The 26,496-nt window shown below is 39.2% G+C and overlaps 1 protein-coding gene across 12 annotated transcripts in view; it reads left to right on the top strand.

Annotated features, from left to right (window-relative positions):
• The window catches only part of brsk2a (BR serine/threonine kinase 2a), a 173,990-nt gene that overhangs the window by 100,616 nt on the left and 46,878 nt on the right, over nt 1-26,496 (top strand). For all 12 annotated transcript variants that reach the window (XM_076885613.1, XM_012922500.4, XM_004563382.5 and 9 more), the window contains 2 exons: nt 11,649-11,734; nt 16,300-16,440. In XM_076885613.1, the coding sequence (XP_076741728.1) occupies nt 11,649-11,734; nt 16,300-16,440 (227 nt within the window). The remainder of the gene's footprint in view (nt 1-11,648; nt 11,735-16,299; nt 16,441-26,496) is intronic.

The following is a 26,496-nucleotide window of genomic DNA, read 5'->3' as shown; positions in this document are numbered from 1 at the left end:
GAATTACAGCATTATACCTCCAGCAGCATCCTGAGCTGTTGATACAAGGAAAGTTGGATCTTTCCTTGTATCATGGTGTTTTTATGCTGTTGGGTGGTTGGGTTGAAATTTGTTGTAAACAGCACGAAATCATAGATCTAAGTCTTGCAGCAGATTCATCAGTGCAGACAGTGTTTTTCCAGACAAATGGAGGACAGAAGTGTCAGGCATAAAAAAAAGAGCCAGAAAAAAACTGTCTAGGCAACAAAGAAGTGGTTAAAGAAGAAGCACATTAAGGTCATTGAATGGCCTAGCTAGTCTCCAGACCTCAACTCTACAGGAAATCTGTGCAGGGAGCTAAAGCTTCAAGTTGCCAAGGGGCCGCCAACAAACCTAAAGTATTTAGAGAGTTTCTGTAAAGAGGAGTGGGCCAACATCCTTCCTGAGATGTGTGAAAATCTGGTGACCAATTAGTCTTGGTTGTGTTTTGCTTGGGGATCAAATACTGTATTTCAATGACACGTAAATTAATTTATAGCTTTTGCATAAAGTGTCTTTTTTCTGGATTTTAGTTGATATTCTGTCTCTCTAGATTAAAATGAAACTACCATAACATTAGAGACATTATGTGATTTCATGTAATCACATAATGATTTTGAAGTTTTCCCTGAAAAAAAGAGGATTCGCTGTAACATATTTCTACCATACTGCCTGTCATTATACTGTATATGAAAAAAAGCAACTCCGATAAATCTGCAGTTCAGTCTTAGGGTGAGTATTATTGTTACTAGCCGTTAGCAGAGGGATCAGGGTATCTTTAACATGCAGCAGTTGGTAGTTGCTGTTGATGCCTGCTCTGTTTTCTTCCTCTGAGCCAGCGAGCTGGTGGCTGCTGCTGCTGCTGTTGGGATAAGGACAACTAATTAGCCAGAGTGACTCCCTCTCTCCTCCTGAAGCAGCACAACTTCAAAGTCACTCTACTGTCCCCAAGCTCAGAGAGCGAAAGGAAGAGAGGGAGAGGAGGGATGAAGTGCAGGATGAAGGAAGATAGGGAGGGAAGAGTGTGAGTGGGTCGGGGGAGGGTTAGAGAGGGTGGTGAATATGAAGTTGGAACATTTTACATGGATGTCTTATGAGGTAGACATTGCTACATAGCCATGCTCATTTTGATAGCTTTTAAAGACCATAAGGTCAGTAAGGTGGTTTTCTAACTCTGTCCTTGATGTAAGTCAGCTCAGTTTAAATGTGAAATGTGCACCCAAGAAATTGAAAAGTAGTTTGGAGATGCAGCAGTGTGCAGTATAATTGCCCCCTTAAGCAAATATTTGAAACACTGCACTGAGGACTATAAGCCGAGAACAGCACGACAATGCCACAGCTTTGGTGCGAATAAAGGCAGAAATATTTAGAGTTAATTAACAAGATCAAGGCTGTTTGATTATGTGGATTTTCACAAATGAACATATCTAGTATAATTTGTGAAGTCTATATGTCTTAGTACATAATACAGATGCCCTGAAATGAAAGAAAAACTCCTTTTAGACTGTCTATATGACACTATAGTATCTGAGTTTTAAATGCGCAGATTGTAAAATAATAATTTCAAATAAAACAGTCACAGAAAGACAAGGAATCAAGGTTCAGCACACCAACCGACAGAGATTGTGGTGGGCGGGTGAGGAGCAGAATGCCATGGCCACAGATGAATCACACAAGTTCTAATCTTGTTATCCCGACACCTCTGTGACAGCACTGTAGCTTTCTTTCTCTGCCATCTCTTCTTTTCCCTCCTAATGATTATAGATTGTCCCTTCTCTCCCATCTCTGTATTGCCGCAAGTGAGTTGGATATAGAAATGCCTCCAACATACACACATCCTCTTTAACTTAATGTGTGTTTATCTGTTCGTGTGCATGTCCGTGCCTCTGAGTGTGCACAGACACCCTTTAAAATAAATGGGTTTCATATATTGTGCCTTGCCGTGTTGATCCATCGGCTTTGTCTGGTGCTGAGCCAGAAACTAGGACTTAACTTGGTTTGATTTTAACAGGTTGACTGCACAGAAAGACCATAGAATTACCAACTTTGTTTCTCAGCTGTGCTTCCGCTCAATTCTGCTGTTGATATAGAGTATGCTTAGGTTGGGTGCTTGCATGACATGCATATGCATGCTACTGGACACGTTGTAAATGTTGGAAAGAAAAATTCTTCTGAATTGGACTGCAACAGTGAAGATTTCGTACAACTGGGAGTACTTTTACCATCACAGAGCAACACAAAGTGGCTCTGTCCAAAATAGAAAGAAAAGTGGGGGATCCTGTGGCCCTATCGAGCATGGATTATACGAGCATCAGTGTCAGTGTTTGAAAAATAGATGCCTCACAGGTCCTCAGCTTGCAGTATTGAAGAAGCCACCAAGCAGAGTTTCAAAGAAAAGCTGGATCTAGGGCTGTCCAAAGTTAAAAACAACAAAGACTTTGGACAGAAACTCTCACAGACACAGGTTTGAGATCTTTGCATTAAATATTTTTGAGACATAAAGCAAATAAACGATTTTATAGGAGTGCATGACATCTGTCAAGCATGTGGAAGAAATATGATGGTACTGATAAATTGGAGGATTTTACAGGATAAAAGATTGCTCCATTTTGCTACATGCCATACGCTATGGGCACAGCTTGACTGGAGACATTTTTCTCTATCAACAGGGCAGTGACCCGAAGCTCCAAACTGTGCAAGAAATATAAGAGAAGAAGTGGTCAGCTGGCTTTTTAATGAAGCAGTCACCAGATCTCAACCTGGCTGAGCTGTTGTGAGAACAGCTTGATTCTAAAGTTCTTATCAAAAATATGAGAAAAGTGCCCCGTTTCTTTTTTTTTTTTTTTTTTTTTTTTTTTTTTTTTTTCTTTTCTTTTTTTTTTTGGTCTCCCAGTTTCCTCACAGCATCCTGTAGGGACCTAAAGAAGAGTATTTTTTCCCCATATTCGGCCTTGTTCTTTGCCCGCTATCAGTCACGATGAAGGACACTCCAATTGCTTTCTAATCATCCAAATCAGTTTTTTCACAGTCTGTACTGAGTGGCAAAGAGGCTCTGATGAAATGGAGAATAGATTTTGCCTCCAGTGCCCGAAGACTGGTTTTGAAGTTGAAAGAAAGTTTTAGCCTTACTTGTGCGACTGTATAACTCATGGGTCAATATCACTGACTGAAGACACCAGACACTGAGGTTTACACACTTCTGACTGGTACTTGGAATATTAAGCATCCGGCACGTAAAACTGTGCGGCTCTTGACTGCTGCTTTGCTGCTGCTCACTGTGGCGACAAAGCTCATCAAACACATGCAGTGTTGTTTGAGTGATTTTACCTTTCATATGCCTTATCCTGATAAAACAGAGATGGAGTGCAGACTCGAAATAATGAAATGCAGGATAGCAGAACAGAAGATACAGCAGGATCCCCCATTGAGCTCGACAGGAGACAGACAGACGTCTGAATCGATGGCATTTGTTTCCCCTCTTCAAAGGCAACAGCTGCTGTGTTGTCAGATAGATGAGAAAGCTTTATTTGCGTTTTTATTTGTTGTTGCTTTAGTTTTTTTTTCTTTTTCTTTTTTCTTTTACTTTGTGAGCAAAGGGCATATTCTTTCCCCCTTAAGTAGGGAGATGATTTCATTGAAGAGATCAGCTGAGTTCCCCTCCACAGTTCAGATAGCTTTTCATGGCTATTTATTTATGCTTTTCTCCCTGTCGAGCGTGAATTTGTCTTCCTTTTCAACCACTGAATGTTGGTAGAATCCTTTATCCACCTGTTTAAGTAGGTACATCGTGTTCCTGTTAGAGGAAAATACTCCAACCTCTATCTTTACTTTCATATTTTACGTCCAATGTGCTGCATAGAATTCTCAACGTGTTCCCTATATAAATATGCTTTTGGCCCATAGCCCAATGGCCTGTGATTGGGCTTACTGCAAGATATCAACCTCCAGCACGATGCAGTTGTCTTCATTATTGTGAATAAATTCACTACTATTTGTACAGCATGGTGGAAATTTAGAAAAGAGCAAACATTAGCACGATTCCCATTTAGTGTTGTTTATATAATTCAGCGTGCGTGCGTGCGTGCGTGCGTGCGTGCGTGTGTGTGTGTGTGTGTGCGCGCGCGCGCGTGCGTGCGTGCGTGCTTGCCAGTTTTGTTTTTTGACCACTGAAGTGAGGACATCAATTGGTAAAGTATCTTCCAGGCTAATTTGCATATATTTACTCGCTTTTATTCACGTTTAGCTGTTGCAAATAAACACGTACATTTGCTCCAAATATGTTAATGACTGGTCAGTGTGTCGAACATCAAAAGCAGAACAGTTTTAACTTCATCAGCTCCTGCATCTACATTTCTGAGGGGGATTGTTAGCTAATGACCCCGTTGTGCGAACACTCTCTCAAGGACGTTCTTTCCTCCATCCTTTTCTCAGTCACATACTATACATGACTACAAGGCATAAGTGCAGGCGTGTACTGTAAATTAGTTTGGACACTATATTATTGCATATGCCATTTATATAATGAAGTGGTAATAATGCGCAGTACTAACAGAGAACTTGCGCCCGTTGTGTTTCTTTAAATATGTCTAATACTCACTGTATCGCCTAATTAACAAGTGTGAATGCTAAAACAACTCCCTCATTACAATGTGAGATTCATTCTGAACTTATTTCCAAAGTTTTGAGCTAATTTAAGTTGTTTCAGCTGACCACTCTTACTTATTGACTTCTCTGTCTGTCTGCAGTTTGTGTCAGTAAATAAGTCACGTATTCATATGTGAAGTTAATTAGTTGGTAAGTAAATCACATCAGCTCATCACCTATGTCTGCCTGAATTACCGCACCAAATTATCCCTGTCAATTTTTCATTACCTACTTTCTGTAAGTTGTTGTTTTTGCACATCACTTTACAAACCAGTGCAAACCAGAATGACCACTAGCTTACTAGTGGCAAAACTAAACATTAACGTTTGTGTGTGCAGCTTTTTCTTCTAAAAAGAATTACAAGAATTTAATGTAAATAAGGCATTTAATGCAAATTTGTCAGAATAGTTAGATAATCCACTTTCCTGAACAGCAGCAGCAACTATTTTATTAGCCTCAAATATAGACAACAGTAAGTTATTAGCTTTACCCTAGTGTAAGTGATACTGTACAGGCGACCTTCAGATCTCATCATTACATTCTGTTCTGAGCTCTACCCTCAGTGTCTATGAAAGCCACTTCATTAATCCACATTTCACATCTCTCCACAATCCAAGGTTACCGTACCAGTCCCGTCTTGTGAAATTAGTGAGTGACATAAACGAATGAATTGACAATAACCAAAAAAAAAACCAAAACAAAAAAACTTTGCTGCCAAAGCGATCCACTGCCTGCCTGTCACTGTTAAATTGCTCGTTCTGCATGTGGCTTTCGCAGAAAAAAACATGCATAGTCATTCACATAAGCAATCACACGTCGTCTCTGCGACTCTTTAGCATGTGTCCTTCAAGCGCATCCATAAGCTCATCCAGTGGATTTGAAGAGGTTTTCATGATTAGACCCAGTGTCCGCAGGGTCTAAAGCACCTCTGCTATTAGACATTATTAGGACCAAGGTTATCCAGGGACATGTCTGTTAGGGTGAAATGATATGGCCTGCCACTGGTCTAAGTGCCAGCCTGATGAATCTGTCAACAGCACAGGAACACATCACAGACATGATTAGAGAGATAGAATAAGAGAAACTGAGAATAAATGAGGGCCAGCAGAAGAAGATGAAGAGGAGGAGTGATACCAGAATTGGTCTTGGGTGGGAAGGGGTAATGAGCACAATTTCAAAGGTTGGAAGATGGATAAAGGATAAGGACTAGCCAGCTAGCAGAGACTATGTCCAGATCGATTTACATGTCTCTGGCATTGATCAAACTCCCCCGTGTAGGGAATTTACCTCCGCTTCACAAAGGATGACTGATAAAGTGATTATCAGAGAAAAACCTGCTGCACTGACTGACTGCGTATGTATCAGTGTATTTTACATTTGTGTATTTGTGTGGTCCACAAGGACGGAGAAGTGATAAACAGAAAAAGATGAAAGTAGAGAGAGATTACTTTTTTCAGTTCAAAAACTTTCACTGAAATGGGATCATACAAATAAATGATTTTATTTTGTGTTTGTTTTGCTCCCAGTGCGACCAGCTCAGCTGTGAGAGATAACGCAGCTACCTAATGCGCACACGCCTCACCTCAACAAACACTGTTAAATCCACTGCCCCGAGCCTGTCTTTGTAAATTTCCAAACCAATTTTGGATAAGCAGGTTCCCCCAGAAGCACACATTAATATCATCTCAAAGTTAGTGATTATTCCCTGCACAAGAAGTAGATTTGGGACACATTACAGACTGATGCCCTCTGCGATGTTGTAGCTTGTAGATAGTTTGTGTTTGTCCTTGAAACAGATGTCCTTATATGCTGGTTACCAAGACTGACATGCAGCAGTCTTCAGCGAATCAACTCCTTCCAACTAACATGCATGTGCAAGAACACAGACACACACACACACACACACACATGCTTGCATGCACACCAGCTTGGCTACCTCCTGTCCCTTATTCTGCCCTACTGGCTCACTGACCGACATATGGATGGATGGAGGTGGCTCTTGGCTTGCCATGATCAGTGGAGTGTATGTGTACAGTGTGTGTGCAGCATAGAGTAATGTATCCACATGTCACAAGTATGAATGCTGACAAGCTGACTGGTTTTGTCTGTGAGCCAGTAGCCAAGCTGTGTTGTCTCCTCCCCTTCTGCTCCCTAACAGTTAGACCAGGTCTCCTTCTCTACAGCCGTTACCCCATCCAGATCTTACGCCTATTTTCCCCATATGTTAACTGTTCATTCTATCATTACCCTAAAATAGTAACTATATATATAAATGTCATAATGTAGAGTGAAACATGATATCTACTTGTATAATGTTGAAGACTGGTAGATTAAGAGTAAAAACTGCTTTGTTTAAAAAAAGTAATCTTTGAATTATAAAGCTGAGCTGTATGAAAATACATATTCGGGGGGAAAAAGACGTTATGCTGTAAAGATAACGATCTCTGGCACAAAGCTGTTAGAAAACAATATAATAGATTAATGTTAAACCATGACTCATGCCATCATAATCCTATATTTTACACATCTTTCAAAACGCTGAGAAATATGGAAACATAAAAAAAAATCATTGTTGTCAGTTAATGTCGATATTTGGTTTGTTTTGCAAAGTAAAGCTATTAAAGTGGAGAGGTCTCTCGCGTCTTTTGATGCTTGTAACTCGTTACGTTGCTGCCTTGTGTTATCATTCACACTCTGCTTGGTGCATGGCAATGTTAAACAGGTTGTCCTTTCCCCATGTTGTGTTAATTAACAATAAAAGACCCAGGAGATGGGGTGGTGACGTGCAGGGAAGATGGCTCAAGCTGGCACCACTGCTCCTCCCCCCATTTCATAACACTTTTCTTTTGCTGTTCTCCGTTGGAGAGAATTACATGGCTTTTCCTTTATCCCTTCCACATCCACACACCCTCCCCTGTCTCTCCTTTGTTTTGTTTTTTTTAATCCACCCAGCAGCTTTTGCACGCACTACGGCCTCACTGTTAGCATAGCCACCCTTTTTTTTTTTTTTTTATCTGACACACATGGCTGCCCTGCTGACTTTGATCCTTAGATCTCAGTATCAAGGGGCCATTCACTCACTTGCCTGGGGAGGTGACAGAAATGTCTGTGTTTTCCTTCTGTGGGGTGAGAGAGGCCGGCTGGAAAAATGGTGTGAGGTGCAATAAGTGGAGAGTGAGAGATGACAGAGCCTGTGATCCAGTATTTCACCCTTTGAGATTTTGGGCTGGCTTCTGTGTTTGGTCATTCTGTCACATGCGACATGAATCTAATTTCTTTGCGTCTTTGTTGTTGTCTGCATGCCTGTAATCCCCTGGCCTCTATCACTGGCCATGGTGATAAAACTATTGATGTTGCCACTCATTTGTTTGCTCATCCATTCGGTCATTTAGATCCAGGGCTGTAATTTAACAAATCAATAGCAAGCTGATGGAACTATGCTAAACTGGCTGCCATCCTCTGAATTTGGAGTGACACCACTTACTCCTTTTGTCTTATTTTTCCAAGTAGCTACAGCCTTCTCAGCCTTTCTCCCTCACATATGCGTATTATTCTATTGCAGCATCTACATTTTGCTTGCAAATTGTAGTAAAGGTAATAAATCATATAAGCTGTACTTTTTAGACCGAACAGCATCAAGACCATTAGGACCATGAGCCTTTTTCTTTCAGCATACAGCTTGCTTTTTTATTACAGCTTAACTGTAGTTGCAGTTGTCTTAGTTAACATCTTTTAAAAAAAAAAAAAAATCACTGTTGCTGTTCCTTCCTATTGATTCATCTATTGTGGCAGGATGTGACACTGATGGGAAAGCCTGTGGGTCGAAGTGTGCCAATCAGCTCTTTCACTAACAAGCTCCTGTTCTGATGTCTTCTGCTAATGATGTCCACTTCACAACAATAACCACACTGCTTTACATTCGACCCCTTTTTTCTGGTGAGGCGTCTTTTTTCCTGCCTTGCAGACCCGTTTTGTTATCGAGAAATTGACCAGAAATTGCTGTAATTTGAACTGCCAAACAAAAAAAGAACACAAGACAAGATAAAAAGAGTGTCTTCATCTAACCTCTGTTTAGGTGCATGTGTGCATCTTGGTGAACAATGTCCAAGTGCCTGCTAATAAAGGCCTAATGAAGTCCCATGGAGAAATGGCAACTGGAGAGAATTGTCCACACTCACAGATGTGAAATTTAATGAGAGACTGTGGCATGCACAGGAGCCGGGCCAAGATGGGGAATGGCCACCTGGTATTGTTTATTACTAGCATGAAGTTACAGAGTGTGTGTATTTGAGTGAGTGGGCAGTTAGTGGCTGTGTGGATAAATGCAGAAACCGTTGGTGTTCCTCCTTTGTATGTGTTTCATGCATTAGGTATGCATGAATCCACTGCATGAACAGAACACATACTGTGTGACCCCTTTTCCAGAAGAAAGCAAATGAGGAATAACCGTATTTTTCCAGTCACCTTTTGATAACTGTAGGATACTTAAAGAAAAAAGGCATTACTAGAAAGAGCAAAGGTTGCTTCACAGATTTATAATAGTATGTTAATCAACACCAAATCTTGCAATAAGCAGACTGTTGTTCAGTTAAGTCTTCACATTAAGCCTCATTTCTCTTTTTTTCAATTAACTAAAAGGAGGTGTTAAAAGAAGCTTAGGATGGATGTCGGCCCTGTAGGATTTCGACAGCTCATCTCGAGTCCTGGTTAGCATTAGTCTCCTTGCAGGGAGCCTACTGCCAGCTAGCGAGCTAGCCACCATGGGCTCGTTCTTAACAACGCACCTTAGCCTCAGGTGAGAAAGTGGCATAGTGTCGTGCTGCTGATAGCACTCATTAGTGTCTGGATTAACCCTGATTAGCCTAGCTTTTTCTCATGCTGCTTCTTCATACCAGTGGTAATTATCCCTTTATACCCTTTTCAGACTCAGACATGTGCCTAGTTTTTCTAATATATTTTATATAGCTTTTTATTCTCTTGTGGGTTTTTTTTTTTTTTTTTTTTTGTTAGGCCCAGCTTGAATAATAAAACGCTGCACCGCATTTTCTTTGGAGAGACTGAATGTATTTAAGCAGTTTTTTTAATTGTGTTTTTGCCAGATACAAAGTTATTTGCCTGAAAATATGAATTGTGTGTAAAGGTATACCACAATCACAGACTGAGCAGAGACCACCAACAAAACCTGTTTTGAAATTAAAGCATTGTGAGTATATAAGTCAATAAGACTTGGAGATCTGTGCATATTACTTATTGAACAAAGAGCTTTGGAGAATTTAATGAGAACATAGTTAGCTGGCAGATCACAGTTTTGACTTCATTCCACACGAGTGTTCATAAAGCCAAGCCACGCTGAGTATGACATTAAAGCAATGTGAAGGCTGTCACAGTCAAATGACATAGTGAAATTGATTTTGATGAGATTGAGAGAGGAGCCTTTAACTCGCGCTGTTCTTTCATCTTCATCCTTGTCAGTCAAAGTTAGATGCTGAAGGTGGAAGGGAAGATGGGCAAGAACTGTGGAAGGGTGAGCTGATGGCCGAGAGGAGACCAGGAGGACAGGGTGCTGAAGAGCAGTGGTGGATTCTCTCGAAGCGGGTTGCATGCTGATTTTCAGTGGCAGCTGTACATGCTGACAAAGACCTCTGGAGATGGTGATACAAATCCAGAGTGATCAGCTGGATTTTGGTGAAATTTTGCTTTGTACAGTGTACATGTCACCTAGTAGCTCTGTACACAAAATTAAACAAAAGGGACTTTAGTTGTCTCAGCTGTCTGTTTCTTCTGGACACAGTAGTGTTTATATTTACAGTACAGTCAATAACTCGAGTGTAAAGAAGCCTCTTGTGGGCAATGTTCATGTACCTGAGTGCACATTTTGACCCATATTGACCTATGCTTTGTGTTGTTGACTGTGGGTAAGAGCCAGTCCGTGGACAGTGTTCAAATGTGGAATTCCTCACATTTCTTATCGAAACAAACAGACTTGTGTTCACGTCAGGAAAACCAATGGATTATGAAATGTTACAGTGTTTTCAAGGCTTGTTTTGGAAGAGAATGTGTAAGATAAGGCATATGCAACCTGTTTTCCATCTGTTTTTGAAGCAAACATGAGATAGCAGTTATTACTGGCTGGGAAGCTAACCAGCTCAGAGTCTGATCAAAGCTTATCTTTGTCCGTTCTCTCACTAGAAAGTAACAGTCAGGTCCTTTCCTTAGTTTACTTATTCCAAAAAGTTGTGTGTGTAAAATAGAAAAGAATGTAATGATTTACAAATCGCATAAACCCATTTTTATTCACAATATAAAAAACATATCAGATGTTTCAAGAACCAGCAGAAAGAACCAATACTGAAAATCACTTTTGGATGCTTGTGATCTTTGGGCACTCAGATGACACTGCATTAAAAGCAGATGTGATTCTGTCATGGAAATCACTAAATTGGCTCTGGAACACTTTGAGACAAAGCTTAAAACAGACTGAAGCAAACTGGAAAGAAGTTCTGTGTCAACAAGCAATATTTCAAAACTATTTTTGGAAAAAAATTGACTCTGACAATTCGGTTGCCTATGGAATTGTCGGCTGAGACATCTGGAAAAGCACCATTAGTGCTCACATGCTGAAAAGACTATGCCAAAAGATGTATTTGCATCTATTACAGCAGCTTGACTTCATAGTAGAAGACTCCAGGTGCTGAACTGTTTTGCCTGCAGTTGGTTTGTACGACTGTTACAGACTGGTGGAAACCCTTTCAGCAGTGCCTCATCAGGGGATGTTTTTAGGGTTATTGAGTGCTTTGCACCTAAAACAAAGTACTACACTACTTTGGTACTAAGGTTTAAAAAAGAGAAAGAAGGGAATATTTATTTTTTAATAGGCCCGATTATATTCTTCGTGTGGAGTCTTTTTAGGAATGTAGCAACATTGATGACGCAGTAATCAAAACTCTTTTTACTAATTTCTTCTTCCTCCTTTTTCTTTCTTACAGGTGGAGCGAGAAATAGCTATTCTGAAGCTCATAGAACACCCACATGTTTTAAAGCTACACGATGTCTACGAAAATAAAAAATACTTGTAAGTATCACCAGCTGATTTTGGTCCACATTTGATGTGTGTGAAATATACAAAATCATAATTGTAATGCAAACACAATAAAAGAAGAAGGAAATTTGTGTAGCAACTTTTGTGACTATGAGATATTCTTACAGTCAGCTGCTGTTTTGGACACCAGAACAGTTGTTAAAATGCCACAAATCATTGTGGTGGTCTGCAGAGCAGTTGTGATTGGTGTATTATGATTGCAGGCCAACAACTACAGCCTTAGAGGGATAGATGCTCCATTAGTATTGGCATGAAGCATTTAATTTAGTTGTGCACGCTAGGGGACTGCTAATAGGGCGAGGAAGCCTTCGTAATGTAAACACCATGACGTGCTTATCAGAGGCAACACCATGGCATTAAGAAACATTAGCCACGAAGAGCCTGCTGCAGCAGCTGCACATACACACACAAACACTGCACGCACACTCATGCAGACACTCATACATTTATCAGCTTGCTTTAGCAGTGGTGAGTGACAGCCCCATCAGTTGTTCATAGTAGACCTCTTGATCTATAGTGGACTGTTTGCCAAATAAATTCAATTAGTTTTCATTTTTAGCTTACAAAGCAAATAGGATTGGACATGCAGTGCTGTACATGTCATCTTTTAAGATGATAGGAACTGCAAAATATTATGATTCATCCTATAATTGGATTATTAAAATCACATTTTGTGCACATTGCTTCATGACTTCTGACAGACGGTCACTAGTAGCGTCACAAAAGACATTTTGCACCACAAGTGACTTGAATACACTCTGAGCTTTGCACAAGTGATGTAATTTTTCTCTTAATGTTTCTGATTCTTAGTGCGATATCTCCACCTGAAAGCCAGTAATTGATAGATATACAGCATGTTTGCAGCTTGCAGACCCAGAGCTTGAAATACTTATTATTCTGCTGGCACAAGCTGTTTAAACTGGTGTTGCGGGTGTGTACAAGAGGTGATGGAGAATTTAAAGGAGCCTGAGAGGAATTTTGGTAAAAGAAACAAACTATATCAGAGAAATTCTTCAAGTAGCCTCAACTAGGAAATGCAAAATTTCTTACAAATCAGATAGTGTATGATTTTTTTTTAATTTTTTTTTTAGCCTAAGATGTATTGATCTTAAGTTTGTTGTTGTGAATCCTTAAGCAATCAATCAAGGAGTGCAAGATCTACTGTTGTTGTAAGAAATTTACATACACTTATCATGGGCATGAATGTCATGGTAATATCATTTTCAGTGATTTCTTTGAGCTGTTGTGGAATAATTGCACAGCATAGATTTTTAATGACTTTAAAAAACAAGAATTTGGTCCACAAGTTAGAAAATATTTATTCCCTCCACACGGGGACAAAATTATAAATACAGGTCAAATATTTGCATACACCCCCACTAAGGTTTGGTTAAAAGGCCCTTAGCAAATCGCACCTTAATCAGATGTTTTTGGTAGTCATCAACAAGCTTGTAGCATAATTCTGGCTGGATATTTGACCACTCTTGTAGATAGAATTGGTAGAGTTCATTTAAAGTGCTTGGTTTCCTGGCACAGACCTGCCTTTTAAGAACAGTTCATAAATTTTCAATGAAGTTGAAGTCTGGGCTTTGAGAAAGCTATTCCAGAAGCTTAACGCTAGCTTGCTTTATTCATTCCAAAACCAGTTTTGATGTATCTTTGAGTTTCCACCATCTAGCTCTCAAACTCTAATTTATTTATAAGGTAAAAACCAAAAAACCCAACTTATATTGACCAAAGTGCTGTACCACATATTTGATAGAAGTAAATAGGCAAAGAGAACAGAAATAAGTAAACGTATGCTAGCAGGTGCTAAACATATACAGTCATGGCTGAAAAAAAGCATAGGCGACACAATGAGTAAATCAGACAAACTCAAATTCCTAATAAGTTTAGGTTTAGTTTTAAAATACTCAGTGGAAGGAGCAGACTTCACTGTGAGGGAAATGCTGTTCTACATTGCTAACACTCCTATGATTTAAAATCCAGAGTAGCAGACAGTCAGAAGCATGTGATCAGCTGACTGGAGAAAACAAGAAGTCAAGTAGCTGTGTAAGAGGTTGGACATGTAAAAAGGAGGCAGGTCAAGAAGAGCTTTACAGACAACTTTACAGAGCAAGATCAGAGGATCTTGAAATCACTTCTAAACTTCACTGGCAATAAGTGGAGAATAGCTTAAACAGATTAATATGATTTCTTTTTGAGGTGCCTTTGAGCAGCCTAGCAGCAGTATTTTGGGCTGAGCTGAATCAGAGAAGGAAAAAGCTATTTTTAACCACTGAGTTAATTTGCTTATCTTAAAGCCAGATTCAAATATCACACCAAGATTTCTGACCAAAGAAGAAGTTGTAAGAACAGGTTGGGACCTAAGACGGAACCCTGAGGTACCCCACAATAAAGTGTAGCTGTGGAAGAAGAATTGTTTCCAAAGCTGACACAGAATGGTCTATTTTTGAACCAGTGTAGTGCCAGCACAGAAGTGCAGGCATTGTAGGGGATGTTGTAAGCAATGGCATCACTGAGATTAAAGAGGACAAGGACCAGGTATTTTCTTGATATGAAGCTGAAAAAAAATCCTAATTTTTCTATCAATTTTGAGCAATCTACAAGTATCACTCATAGCAAAACAGCTCCATAACATGATGATTCCACTACCATGCTTGACAGCTGATATAGTTTGGTTAGGTTTGAAGGCCCCACCTTTACTCCTCTAAACATACTGCTTGTCATTGTGGTCAAACAGCTCGTTTTTTGTTTTGTTTGACAGTAAAATTTAGATTTAGAACTTTTATATAGTTCTAGAAATTTAGAACTTTAGAATTGGAGAAGCTTCTTGGATAAGAGCTAAAACATCTTCAAGAAACTTCAAGAAAAAGTTCAGTCGCTTTCTTTCCAAGCTCCTTAGACTAACATGACCTAGATGACTGAGAACCTACACAGCCATATCTGACAATAAATCTTTTTTCTTGAAGACATTTTGCTTATACATGTGGGCAGCTGCTAATATTGGTCGAGCCCAGGGGTGTGGATTTTGGGACAGGGGCTTTTATCTTGGTTAGCACCCTCACAGTCTATGGCTATGTAAAACTCTGTTCACCGTGTGACACTGTTGTTTCCGGTTCTTGGCAGGCTTGAGCCTTGGGGGTTCCTCGGTTGTTTCTGAACATCCTAACCAGTTTCCTCTCATCTGAGGTTGTCAGTTTAGGGCTTCCAGACAAGTACAAGTTATTCAGTTGTGACACTTCTGAATAACTTGTACTTGCATACAATTGTTTGAACTGTTGATCTTGGAATCTACAGTTGTTTCCAAATAGCTCCAAGAGACCTTCCCAACTTGTGTAAGTCTACAGTTCTTTTGGTCTTCGCTGAAAGCTTCTGACCACAACTGTATGTCTATAAGAGTTAATAGTAGTAGTAGAATTTTCCTAAACCTTGAATACTTTAGCTTAGATATAATATTAAATCTGAAAGGGAAATCCTGATTCTTGCATCATAATAAAGCTATTTTTTCAGAGACAAATACAAATTTAAAACAGAATAATCGGAGGAATTACAGCAGTAACAAAAATGTATCTTTTTTTAGGGTAAACTCAGTGGAGCATCCTGCCTGAACGCCAGTATTTTAAGTCACAGACCAGAAAACTTACCTCACAGAGAAATTAAATTTGTAGCCATCCTTATTCTGCATGCAAAATGTATGTGTTTTTGTAATTTGTGATCACTCACTTGTGTTTGGACTGGTTGTTATTTTTGCCAAAGCTGCCGAGGCTTTTCCAACAAAGGTTTTGCCTTTGGACTGAGGGCTGTTTAATGAGCACATGCGCTGTCACTAGTTACAGTTTGAGACGCCATATGTTAATAAAATGAAAGAGACCCATGTGCACCCTAATATCCAGAAGGGGAGAGACAGAATATTTTACTATCAGTCTGGATTTCACTTTGTCCTAGTGAAGATGGAGTGAGTTTGAGTACAGGATATATGAGCAGTTGAGATCGGAGCAGGGCCGGGGCACTCCTTGCTTTCAATCCACAGACGCAGCTGCAGGCATGGGTCAGTGAAGATTCATCTCCTCCCTCTCCCCTTTGAGCTGCAGAGCATGGCCACACAGTCAGGATGACAGAATGCTTGGCCACACAGACTCAAAGGCCACCTGACGAAGGGCCGCATGAAATGATGAAGTGATGGCAAGGAGTGTGTGTGTGTGTGTGTGTGTGCTATGAAACTAAGTAGATGGACAATAGATCGCCAAAGAATTATAAAAAAGATTAATCAGCATGATATAGTTTTTCAAAGATAAAGATTTGAAAGCTTGTTAGTCTTTAATCTATGTGCTTCGAGGGAACTATCATCCTGCCATTGCGCCATTTCTCAGAAACCTTAGAGGTCCAAGGTTTTTCTTTTCTTTAGGGCTTTGTAGAGAGTGCAGGTATTTGTTCTGGCAGGTATTTTTCTTCTTTCTGGGTGCATGTATGAGAGTTTTTTCTCATGTACTCTCTTGATTTCGTTCCTATTTCTTTGTCTCCTCTATGTTTCTCAGGTACCTCGTGCTAGAACACGTGTCTGGTGGTGAACTGTTCGACTACTTGGTGAAGAAAGGCAGGTTAACACCTAAAGAGGCCAGGAAATTTTTCAGACAAATCATGTCTGCCTTGGATTTTTGCCACAGTCATTCCATATGGTAAGTGACATCCTCATGAAAAACATCCTGTCATAGCTGCTGCTACTGTGGAGGGTGTAAAGGGTTGGATTGCACTTATGGAACAGGAGCTAATAAAGATACTGAGTGAAACAGTCCAATCTTTTTTTTCATTGATACTCAGCAGTGTTTTTGACATTTGGAAAACAAATATAGTTTTGACATAAATAAAAGTCATATTCTCAAATATACATTGATAAAATAAATGCTTCAATATTTGAGATGTAAGAAAAAATATTGAATTTAAAATTGTAATAAGATTAGCTGTCCTCTGCATACATACAAATAGGACTGTAATACAAGAACTTTGTGAAAACCACAGACTAGATGTAATATTTGAGATACTTGGAGTTAAACCCATAAGAGGCACATTCATTATGTGTAATCCATAAAAAACATCAGTTACATTTAAAAAATGTGTAAAACTATCATACCCAGGAGGCGTAACAAAGTCAATTTGGTTGTCATACAACATTGAACAAATAATGAGTTCCCCAGTAATGACTTCTGGAAAGATGCAGACTTTTCCTAAAGTGAATCTATAATGTAAATTTCAGTCAGTTTATTCAGATCTTTGGAGTGCTGTTTAGTTTTCATACCAATCATTCATTATGGAGATTACAGAATGGAAAAAAAGCCCTTAATATTGCTTATTTTGCAACATGTTTGTGAGTATCGCTGACATGTGGCAAAGAGAATCTCAGACACTTATCTGAATCTATATGCATTCTTTTCAAACAAAATCAAAAGGAAATATGAGTTTGTTTATCGTGAAGCAGATAAGCCATGACAAATCAGTGAAAAAGATGTGGTGTTAACTTGAAAAGTTGAAAATATGATTCAGTGAGAAGCAGAAGGGACATTTTTTTCTCAGTAACATGATAAATTAGGCCTGTGCAAAGGTCTCAGATCACTTTTCAGGTGTCTCTATTTATTTCTGCAAACCTGCGAGGTTAGGCAGAGTGAAGGCAAGAGTAGAAACCCTCTTATCAGGAAGGAGGACAAACAGACATACACAAACTCTGGAATAGTAAAAACACATCCTGTGGAAGAATAAACGTCAGAACTGGATGACCGTACCTGCTGTAGTGTGTGTGCTCATTTCTCTTCTTCTTGATATGAAATGTTTTCATAGTGAACCCATCTATATTTTATATTCTGTGTCTTTTGGAAGATTACTTTTGCACGACAGTAAACCTGTTCTAAACATAATTTCCATAACATGCTCCAACGTGACACATTATGTTTGACTTCGGGGGTAATTTAACTGTTTACCAGCTCATAGGCTAGAGGCAATCATATAGACCTCAGAAGTCAAACATGTCAGCAGGAGACTGATTTAGGAACCTCGTTTGTTTGTATGTGTTTGTTTCTTGCTTTCTATGTGTGTGTGTATATAGGGTGTGTCGTGTGGAGATTATACGTAGTGAACATTTGTTTTCCTAAACAAGGCAGTGTGTTTGTTTCTGTGTTTTAGAGTGTATTCTTTTATTCTGTGTTTTATCAGCGTCTTCTTACATGGCAGAGCACCAGGACCATAGAGCTGAATAATATCAAATGCATTTATTTTTACCTTCTTGAGGAATAAAAACTGGAAATCTCCAGCTACTTGCCAGAAGCTGCAAAAGGAAATTGCAAGATTCAACATATAGACAAAATATAGTCCTACATTCAGCTACTTGAAATTTATAAATACTTTGTGTATTATTTCCTAAATCAAATAACAGCTGGGTCTGTTAATGTAAAACAAAAATTAACAGGATGAGTTTAATTACATAATCTAGTAACATAACACACATAACAGTAAATTCACACAAGTGAAAAATGTTAAAAATTCTTAATGACAGGTTAATTTGGTGAGACGTGGAGAATTGGAGAGGGAACCAAAATGCAGGACGTCCGAGGCAGACAGATTACACAAAAAGGGAGCTGCTTATTTAGGCTGAACTAAAAGTCCAAAAAACAGAAACGTCTACAAGGAAAAATCAAACGCTATCCATATGCTGGCAGGGAACGCACAGGGGATATAACCAGAGAGCTCCACAAAGAACGGCAGGTGAAGAACAGAGTTTATACACACAGAAGGTTGATTAGGGAGGAGACACAGGAAGGTAACAATTAGGAAATCGAGGGAAGACAGACAGGAAGTAAAACTGACATACGTCTTATACCTAAATACTAAAAACTTCAGTGCAATTATGAGACAGGGAAATACAAAGGGATTAGAGGAGACGGAGGGAGGACTAAGACAACAATCTGTACCAGAAAACCTATAAAATTAACTTGTCCCTAGAAAAACAAATTCAACACACAGTAGAATAAGAAGGAATTAAAATGGCGTTCTAAACTCCAAGTACTAGCACAGAAAACCTAAGCAAGAAGTCAGACTTGAACATGTTCAATCAAAGTTTGAAACAAAAATAAAGAAAAAGAGCACTTCACACTGAATAAAGATGAAGATAGAAAGTCTAACCAGTCAGCTAGAAAGTCAAAAAAAGAGAGAATGGAAAAGGAGAAAAAGAGAATAGCCACACCATAAACCAGAATGCAAAACTCAGAGAGCAGCCTAAAACATAATACAAAAGGACAAATGGGAAGGAAAATGGTACAAAAATACACTCTTTAAGTGAATAGAATTCAAAAGTTATGAGAACAAAACTCAAAACAAAACTGTGGCAAAAGACCATCACATTCATATTATTAAATTATTGATACACCGTGTACCTGAGGCCAATCATGAAGTACAGTAGACAAACCTGCTGCTACACAACAGAACTAAAAAATAATAGAACTGGAGTCATGTTTGTTTTAGTAAATGTGCTGATTGTTTTCACGAGTTAAAAATTCCTGCATATTTATCTACCTGCATATTTGCCAAAGTATGCATATAAAAGTTCTTTGGAACAAGAGTATTCACTCTGCTTTTGTTGTTTGTGTCAACTGAGTCAACGTGGTGAGTCAGATTTCACTTCAGCAAAATTAATGTTTGAATAAACAGTAAAGCGTAGCTAAGGTGCTGTACACAACGTAGGGCAAAGACTAGATCAGGGTCCGTGTTTACTTGCAGAAGTAACAATCAAAATGTGCTCATTATCCAGCACATTATGATTTTGTTTTCTTGCTGATCACACTGTGATAGTCATCACTGGCAAGGGCTTGAGATTTAAACTAGGAGATCATCATAAAACCCTAGCGTAGCCATGGCCAGGCCATGGCCATTGCATTTTTCATTGGCACTATAACTGTTTCCAGTTATAGCCAGTCAACTCATGATGATAATGTATGCCCATCATAACTTTTGTGCCAAGGCTATGTGGCTGAAAGTGCTACAAAGAGACACAGAGGCTTTTCTATTTCTCCGTGCACAGTAGAGTATTATACTGATGAAAGAGACGACTCTAAGCCAGTGAAAAACAGCATTCAGTACTCCTTTTAACCTGGAGCGTAGTTGTGAATGGCTCCAATGTAGATTAGTATAATGTTGCACAGTTAATTAAGAGGAAAAATTAAGGTAATTTGTCATGGAATTATACAGTGCAATTCTTATGATTAGATATTATTTGTATTTTACTACATAGTTTATAAACGACCCTCTTCCAGTATGGCTGTTGTTATTTACTTATTTGTTTGTTTTTTTAAATGAGAGCTCTTGTGCACAAGCTGCTGCTTTCTTCAGACTAACTTTACACTTGAACTATCTTTAGATGATGCAGTCACCTTTATTTTATTGTCTGAACCATCAAATGATGCTGATGCATTTAAACTGGAACACTTGGAGGGGTGAACCCTCCCCCCACAATATAATTGTTGCACAAGCAAAAATAGAACAAAACTGTTCCACCTTAGGAAGGAATAAAAATTAGAAGTCTTTTATCATTCCATGTAAATACATTTCTGATAATGGCTGTGAGAACAGATTAGATCAATTAGGAGGAAGCATCTGGAGCTGATGTTAAGTGCATGCACAAAGATAGATTATCAGAGCTGGGCAGTTTTACCTCTCCGTCCCTGTTTTACTTTGTTGCTGTCTCACTGTCTTAGCTCCTCAAATCCCCTCACTAACACTCTCAGAAAATGATGCCTTGTAAATCTGTCATGAGGAGGATTATTTGGGAGTGTTGCTACACCGACTCGCCCTCCTCCCAACCTCAATTAGGGCCAAACAGACAGGCAGACGCAGCCCTTCTCACCTCCCTTCCATTCTCACTAGTGAGATCCCAGCATCCCCTCAATAAAAAAGTGTTTCTGCAATCATTCCTTCCATTTTGACTTGTCTGCACAGGAGACCTACGCAGGCCATTGAAGTGCCCCTTTTTTCTCTGTGACTCACCGTGCAGAGTGGGGGTAAACACATGCTCCTCAACCTTTCTTCTCTCTCATTTTTACTTCTTCACATTTCCTCATGCTTCCGTTTTCCACCCACGTCTTATCCCCAAATAAGATCTCTTCAGCTTGATGGATGTAAGGCTTGAAATAAATGAAATAATGTAGGGGAAAATGGGGGTTTTATGACTCAGTGTTTTCTCTCCCTGATTCAGATTAGTCTCTGATTCAGAGTAGTCTTTTTTTTTTTTTTTTTAGGGAGAGAAGGGGACAAAGTGAAGCACACGGGGATAGCTGCCAAGGGAGATGAGGCAAAGATAGGTACAGCTGGGGTAAAAACCGATGTGCGAAAATAATCTTCATTGGAAGAAATGCATAATAGATGCTGCAGCAGTGAGAGAAAAGCATAAATATAGATCTAGTGTCAAACTAGCTTCCTATTCCCCCTTTCCTTCTCATTAAGACATGCCTTGTATTTGTTATTTGAAATCTTCTGAAGTGAGATGTGCAAACCTGTGACTCACACAGAGACGGACTGACTGGCAGACTGGTTAGAGCACAGATCAGAGCACAGCGCGCCTATGATAATATGACATTTTACTGATCTTTGTAAAAAATTTGTCTTTCACTTGCTCCTGTAGGGACATCAGAGGTCAACTAGAGAGCAGCACTTCTAGAGTTGCAGTTTGTTGCTCAAGGTCACAGTAACAGTGTAACAATGTTTCAAAGATGTCATACAATTTTTCAGAAATGTACTTCTTCATTTAACTTACGAGTCACAGTAACATGATTCTGTCAGTCTTCAACAACACATATTAATGCATTTAATTGTAGTGTCATAATTGGATGCACTTTTTTAAATTACAGTGAAGCTTTCTATGATGAACCCAGTTCCCAATGTCTCTATTCTTATATTCGCAGCTTTATCTGCATGGACACATTCAAAGCTGTCTACAGATGAGAATAAAAGACTATTTCACCCTAACCAAAGTAGTCTTTCCACCTGTGGGAACTCTAACCCTTTCACCAAGGAAGCTTCCGTTTATGTGCTCACACATATTAACGCAGTCTTTCCTTTTCCTATTCCTGATAATATGATGTGCACATTATTGCTGCCACCTACATGACAAACAAATGCTTGGTCCAGAAGTCACATTAAACCCACGCAGTAGCATAATCCCGCATATCATCCACATCCACCTTTTTCCCTCACTTTGTCTCTCCCACACTTTGTCATTAGCCGCTGCATATCTCCCTTCCGGAGGGAGAACCAACCACATGCATGAATGGAGATGTATTTGGAGCACATATCTCAAGCCCCGCTGATAACATAGTGACATAGTGGTAGATATATGGACTGTTAATTATTGTTCCAATTCATTTGTGAAGTATAGAATAGGTCATTCTGAAAGAGCATCCATGCCCAATGCCCTTTTGCAGTAAAACAAATGCATCTGTTCCACAATTCAGAAGACTGATTCCTTTAACAGTGTTCCACTGCTTCCACAGTTTCGTGAAGTATGTCTTGGTAGTTTTTGCAGACTCAGTGTGAAGACAAACAAAGACAAAAATGATCACATACCTCGATAAGCTCTCATCAGTGCACAAACGTGCATGGCTCATGCACGATTTTACACCATTTGAAGCCTGGCTGGCTTTTACTTATGTTAATTAATTAATTATGTTCAACAAGTAGGGTCATCAATATCTCAATTTCTTTGCTGTTTGTGGGTTTGCCGATATTTGTTGGAGAGCTGTCCATGATGATAGTCTGGCTGCCTGCTTACCTGCCTGTAGAAAGCCTGTGCCATATAGCCTATCATTACAGCTGATGGCTCCTACAAACACAGACCTTTTTTTTCTCTTTCTCTTCTTGTCTTTGTATTTGTCTGATATTTTCTTCTCCTGCAGTGCCACTTACTGTTGAAGTGTAACTTTGTGAGAGGAGAGAAATTGATGTTGAGAGGAGGTGAAATGGAAAAATGGAAATGGGATGGGTGAAATGGTTATGGAAAATCAAGCAGGAAGAAGGAAAATGAAAGTAGTGGGTTGGTTTATGGTCCTCGATTTAGGGGGAATGGGCTAGTGGTAGTGAGGGGATGATTGTTCAAAGAAAGGTAAAATAAATTAGGCTGTGAAATAGGAAAACAAAATAAGATCAAGTGCAGGAAAACAAAAACAACAGTTTAAAGACATGACATGCTGTTAGATGACCAGATAAGAGATGATGTTGAAGCCTCCCGAGCAGTCGAATTTCGTACAAGGCATGGATAAACACTTTAAAGGAATTTTACACTTGCATGGCACCATGGATTAGATGGCTGGTGTTACTCTAGGTTTTTAAATATCTATGCCACTCTTTCACTCCACTGCTTTTCTGGCAGCTTGTCTGTTTATTCTGCCTTGAAGGTCCGTTGCTCATCCTATCATCCCTAGTCAAACTCCTCTGGATTAAGAGCAAACGCTGAGTTGCACACACAGATTTGGCACAACAAGCAAACAGTTTGTTTATTGCTGTTCTGGCTGTCATCGTAATCCCACTTTTAGTAACTAGATTATATGCAACAATGCATTAATGCCCCTTTGTTGCTCAAACCCCCCATAGGACTAAATAGAACTGGAGGAGATGACACAAGGGGTGCACTGGGAGACGTTCACAGGCAGGTCTTGCTTCTTGATACTGATCCAGTTTAAATGCAAGTCTTGTGACAGGTAATTACTTAAATGTGTACGTCATCTGTGTAAAGATTTTGGCAGCTGCCCAAGTGAACTTTTTAATGTCACTCAAATAGAAGATCAAATGAGTCTTAAAGCAATGTGTGGGCTTCAAATCTGGCACTTAAATGTATGTATCATGTGGACTTTTACTTTAAAATTATGTCAACATTTCTTCAGTCCTTGTATTTCTGTCCTGATTGACAGTTTTGAAAGCATGTGAAAATGGTTCATGACAAAAAAAAAAAATTTCAAACAGTATACAAATCATATGAAATGCATTGTGTTCAGCTGAGAAATGTGGACAACACTGTAATATATATGCAGTGGGGGGGAAATAACTGTCTGATCCCCTGCAGAATTTGGAAGTTTGCTCACTTACAAAGAAATGACCACGCTCTCATTTATATTGTAGTTTAAGTTTAATGGAGAGAGAGAACGTCAACCAAAAATCCAGAAAAACACATGTAAATTGATTTAACTTAAGTGAAATAAGCATTTGATCCCCAATCGTAACACGACGTTTCTTGTTCGCCTGATTTTTACCCACTCCTCTTTACAGAAACTCTCTAAATCCTTTAGGTTTCTTGGTTGTGCATACTTAGCAGCTTAAAAGTTCAGCTCCCTCAACAGAGTTTCTGTAGGACTGAGGTCTGGAGACTGGCGAGGTCGCTCCCTTAACGTGCTTCTTCTTTAGCTACTTTTTTGTTGGCTCGGCGGCAATGTTCCCTCTAATTTTTCATGTGTCTGAGCGAACATACAAACTCCCTGAGCGGTCCCTTGGACCACTGTGAGCAACATTAGACGTGTGCACTGTGGTCACACCAGCATCCAATCCACCCAGGTTACATGGTTTATTAAAATAATCAAATTACAGCATTTACATTTATGTTAGACTACTTTTAATTAACTGCTTTAGCCCACTGACCTGACCTGTGTAGTATGTTAACACTATTGGAAGTAAAAATAACTTGAACTTCAATTTTTAAAACACAACTTTCTTTTTTTTTTCCTTTTTTTAAATAAAGCTCTGACTTGTATTATGAGTCTGTGGTCTGGGAGAGAGTCCTGTAACTCTGTCTGCAAAATACAGTATATAATGACCAATGTTGGGCAATTAATTATATAGTAATTATATAATTAATTGCCCAACATTGGTCAAAAAAGTAACTGAGTTATGCAAACAACAAAGTTTTTTGCAGCTGTTTACCTAAAAATGCAGCCAAGGTGTTTTTAAACAAACATTTCAAACTATTTACAGAACAATCAGCTGTTCTGCATCAAATTTGATGCCTCACAAATTATTTGTGCCACTCCAAAAATAATTTCTGTCCACTATGAGATAAAGGAGAACAACAGCCTGATACCTGCAGGCCTGACAACAGGAGATGTATCACTCCTGTAACACCTGTAACATTCAGCACTCGCCTCATTGTTCTGACACACACAACAAAACTATTGACTACACTACACACTAACTACGCAAGATTTGCGCTAAACTTCGCAAATCTCTCACATCTTAAAACACCGCCGTCTCTCCTAAAACTTCCCCTTTCCTAAACAACTAAATGCCATGTTGCCATATCATTTTTTGATTGGTCAACACGGTACTTTTTTCAACCAATAGTAAAGGGTGTGGTTTTTTTGGTTTTGTTTTTGCTCACAAGCCGAGAGTGCTTTCGAGCGTTTTCTTTATAAAATGCCGTTTTTACCGTTTCTTCCCGCAGTAAATATAAACAACAATAGTATTCAGGAAGAAAACCAAACATTGCAGATATTTTTATCATAACTCTGGTTTTATGTGGCCGATCAACACAATTTAAAAGCTGGTATAAAGTCCACACTTTTTCTGTCAATTGTTCCGTCTGTCCTGCTCACATCTCCAATGGTTGTTCACGTTGTCATTAACGTGGCTTCACTCCACATCAGCCACGCCGCTTTGCTAGCTAAAACACCGGTGTCTACACATAAGGACGCTGTCATAGCCTGTCAACGACATTGATTGGCTGCATATATACGAATGTGAATCACATTATTGGCTGGACTATGGGATAAGGTGGCATCGTTCTAATCCCATACGGGAGCAGCCAGTCACTTACTGTCTAACACTGCAAAAGGCAAGGCAAGGCAAGTTTATTTGTATAGCACAATTCAACAACAAGGTGATTCAAAGTGCTTTACAGAGACATTAGAAACAAGAACAAATAAAAAGCATGATTTAAAATTGATTAGAACAAGCAAATAAACTAACTAATTAACAAACAAACAAACAAAACAGTATATAAAATCAAAACAGATAAAATCAGAACAGTAGATAAAATCAGTAGTTAAATGTAAGTTTTGAAATTTAAGCTTAAAAGTTTGGATTTGGTGCTTTATTCAAATGCAGCTGAGAACAGGTGAGTCTTCAACCTGGATTTAAATAAACTGAGTGTTTCAGCTGATCTGAGGCTTTCTGGGAGTTTGTTCCAGATATAAGGAGCATAAAAGCTGAATGCAGCTTCTCCGTGTCTGGTTCTGACTCTGGGAACTGATAAAAGACCGGATCCAGATGACCTGAGGGATCTGGAAGGTTCATACTGGGTCAGGAGGTCATTGATGTATTTTGGTCCTAAACCATTCAGAGCTTTATAGACCAGCATCAGAACTTTAAAGTCTATCCTCTGACGGACAGGCAGCCAGTGTAAAGACCTCAGAGCTGGACTGATGTGGTCCACTTTTTTTGGTCTTAGTGAGGACTCGAGCAGCAGAGTTCTGAATGAGCTGTAGTTGTCTGACTGATTTTTTAGGTAGACCTGTAAAGATGCTGTTACAGTAATCAAGCCTACTAAAGATGAATGCATGGACTAGTTTTTCCAGGTCCTGTTGAGACATCAGATCTTTTATCCTTGATATATTCTTGAGGTGATAGTAAGCTGACTTTGTTATTGTCTTAATGTGTTTTTCTAAGTTTAGGTCTGCATCCATCACTACACCCAAATTTCTCGCCTGGTTTGTGGT

Source organism: Maylandia zebra, linkage group LG7 (genome assembly GCF_041146795.1).
Source record: "Maylandia zebra isolate NMK-2024a linkage group LG7, Mzebra_GT3a, whole genome shotgun sequence".
Classification (NCBI taxonomy): Eukaryota; Metazoa; Chordata; class Actinopteri; order Cichliformes; family Cichlidae; genus Maylandia; species Maylandia zebra.
The sequence above is the reverse complement of the archived record's forward strand: the minus strand, read 5'-3'. Positions and strand labels throughout refer to the sequence as shown.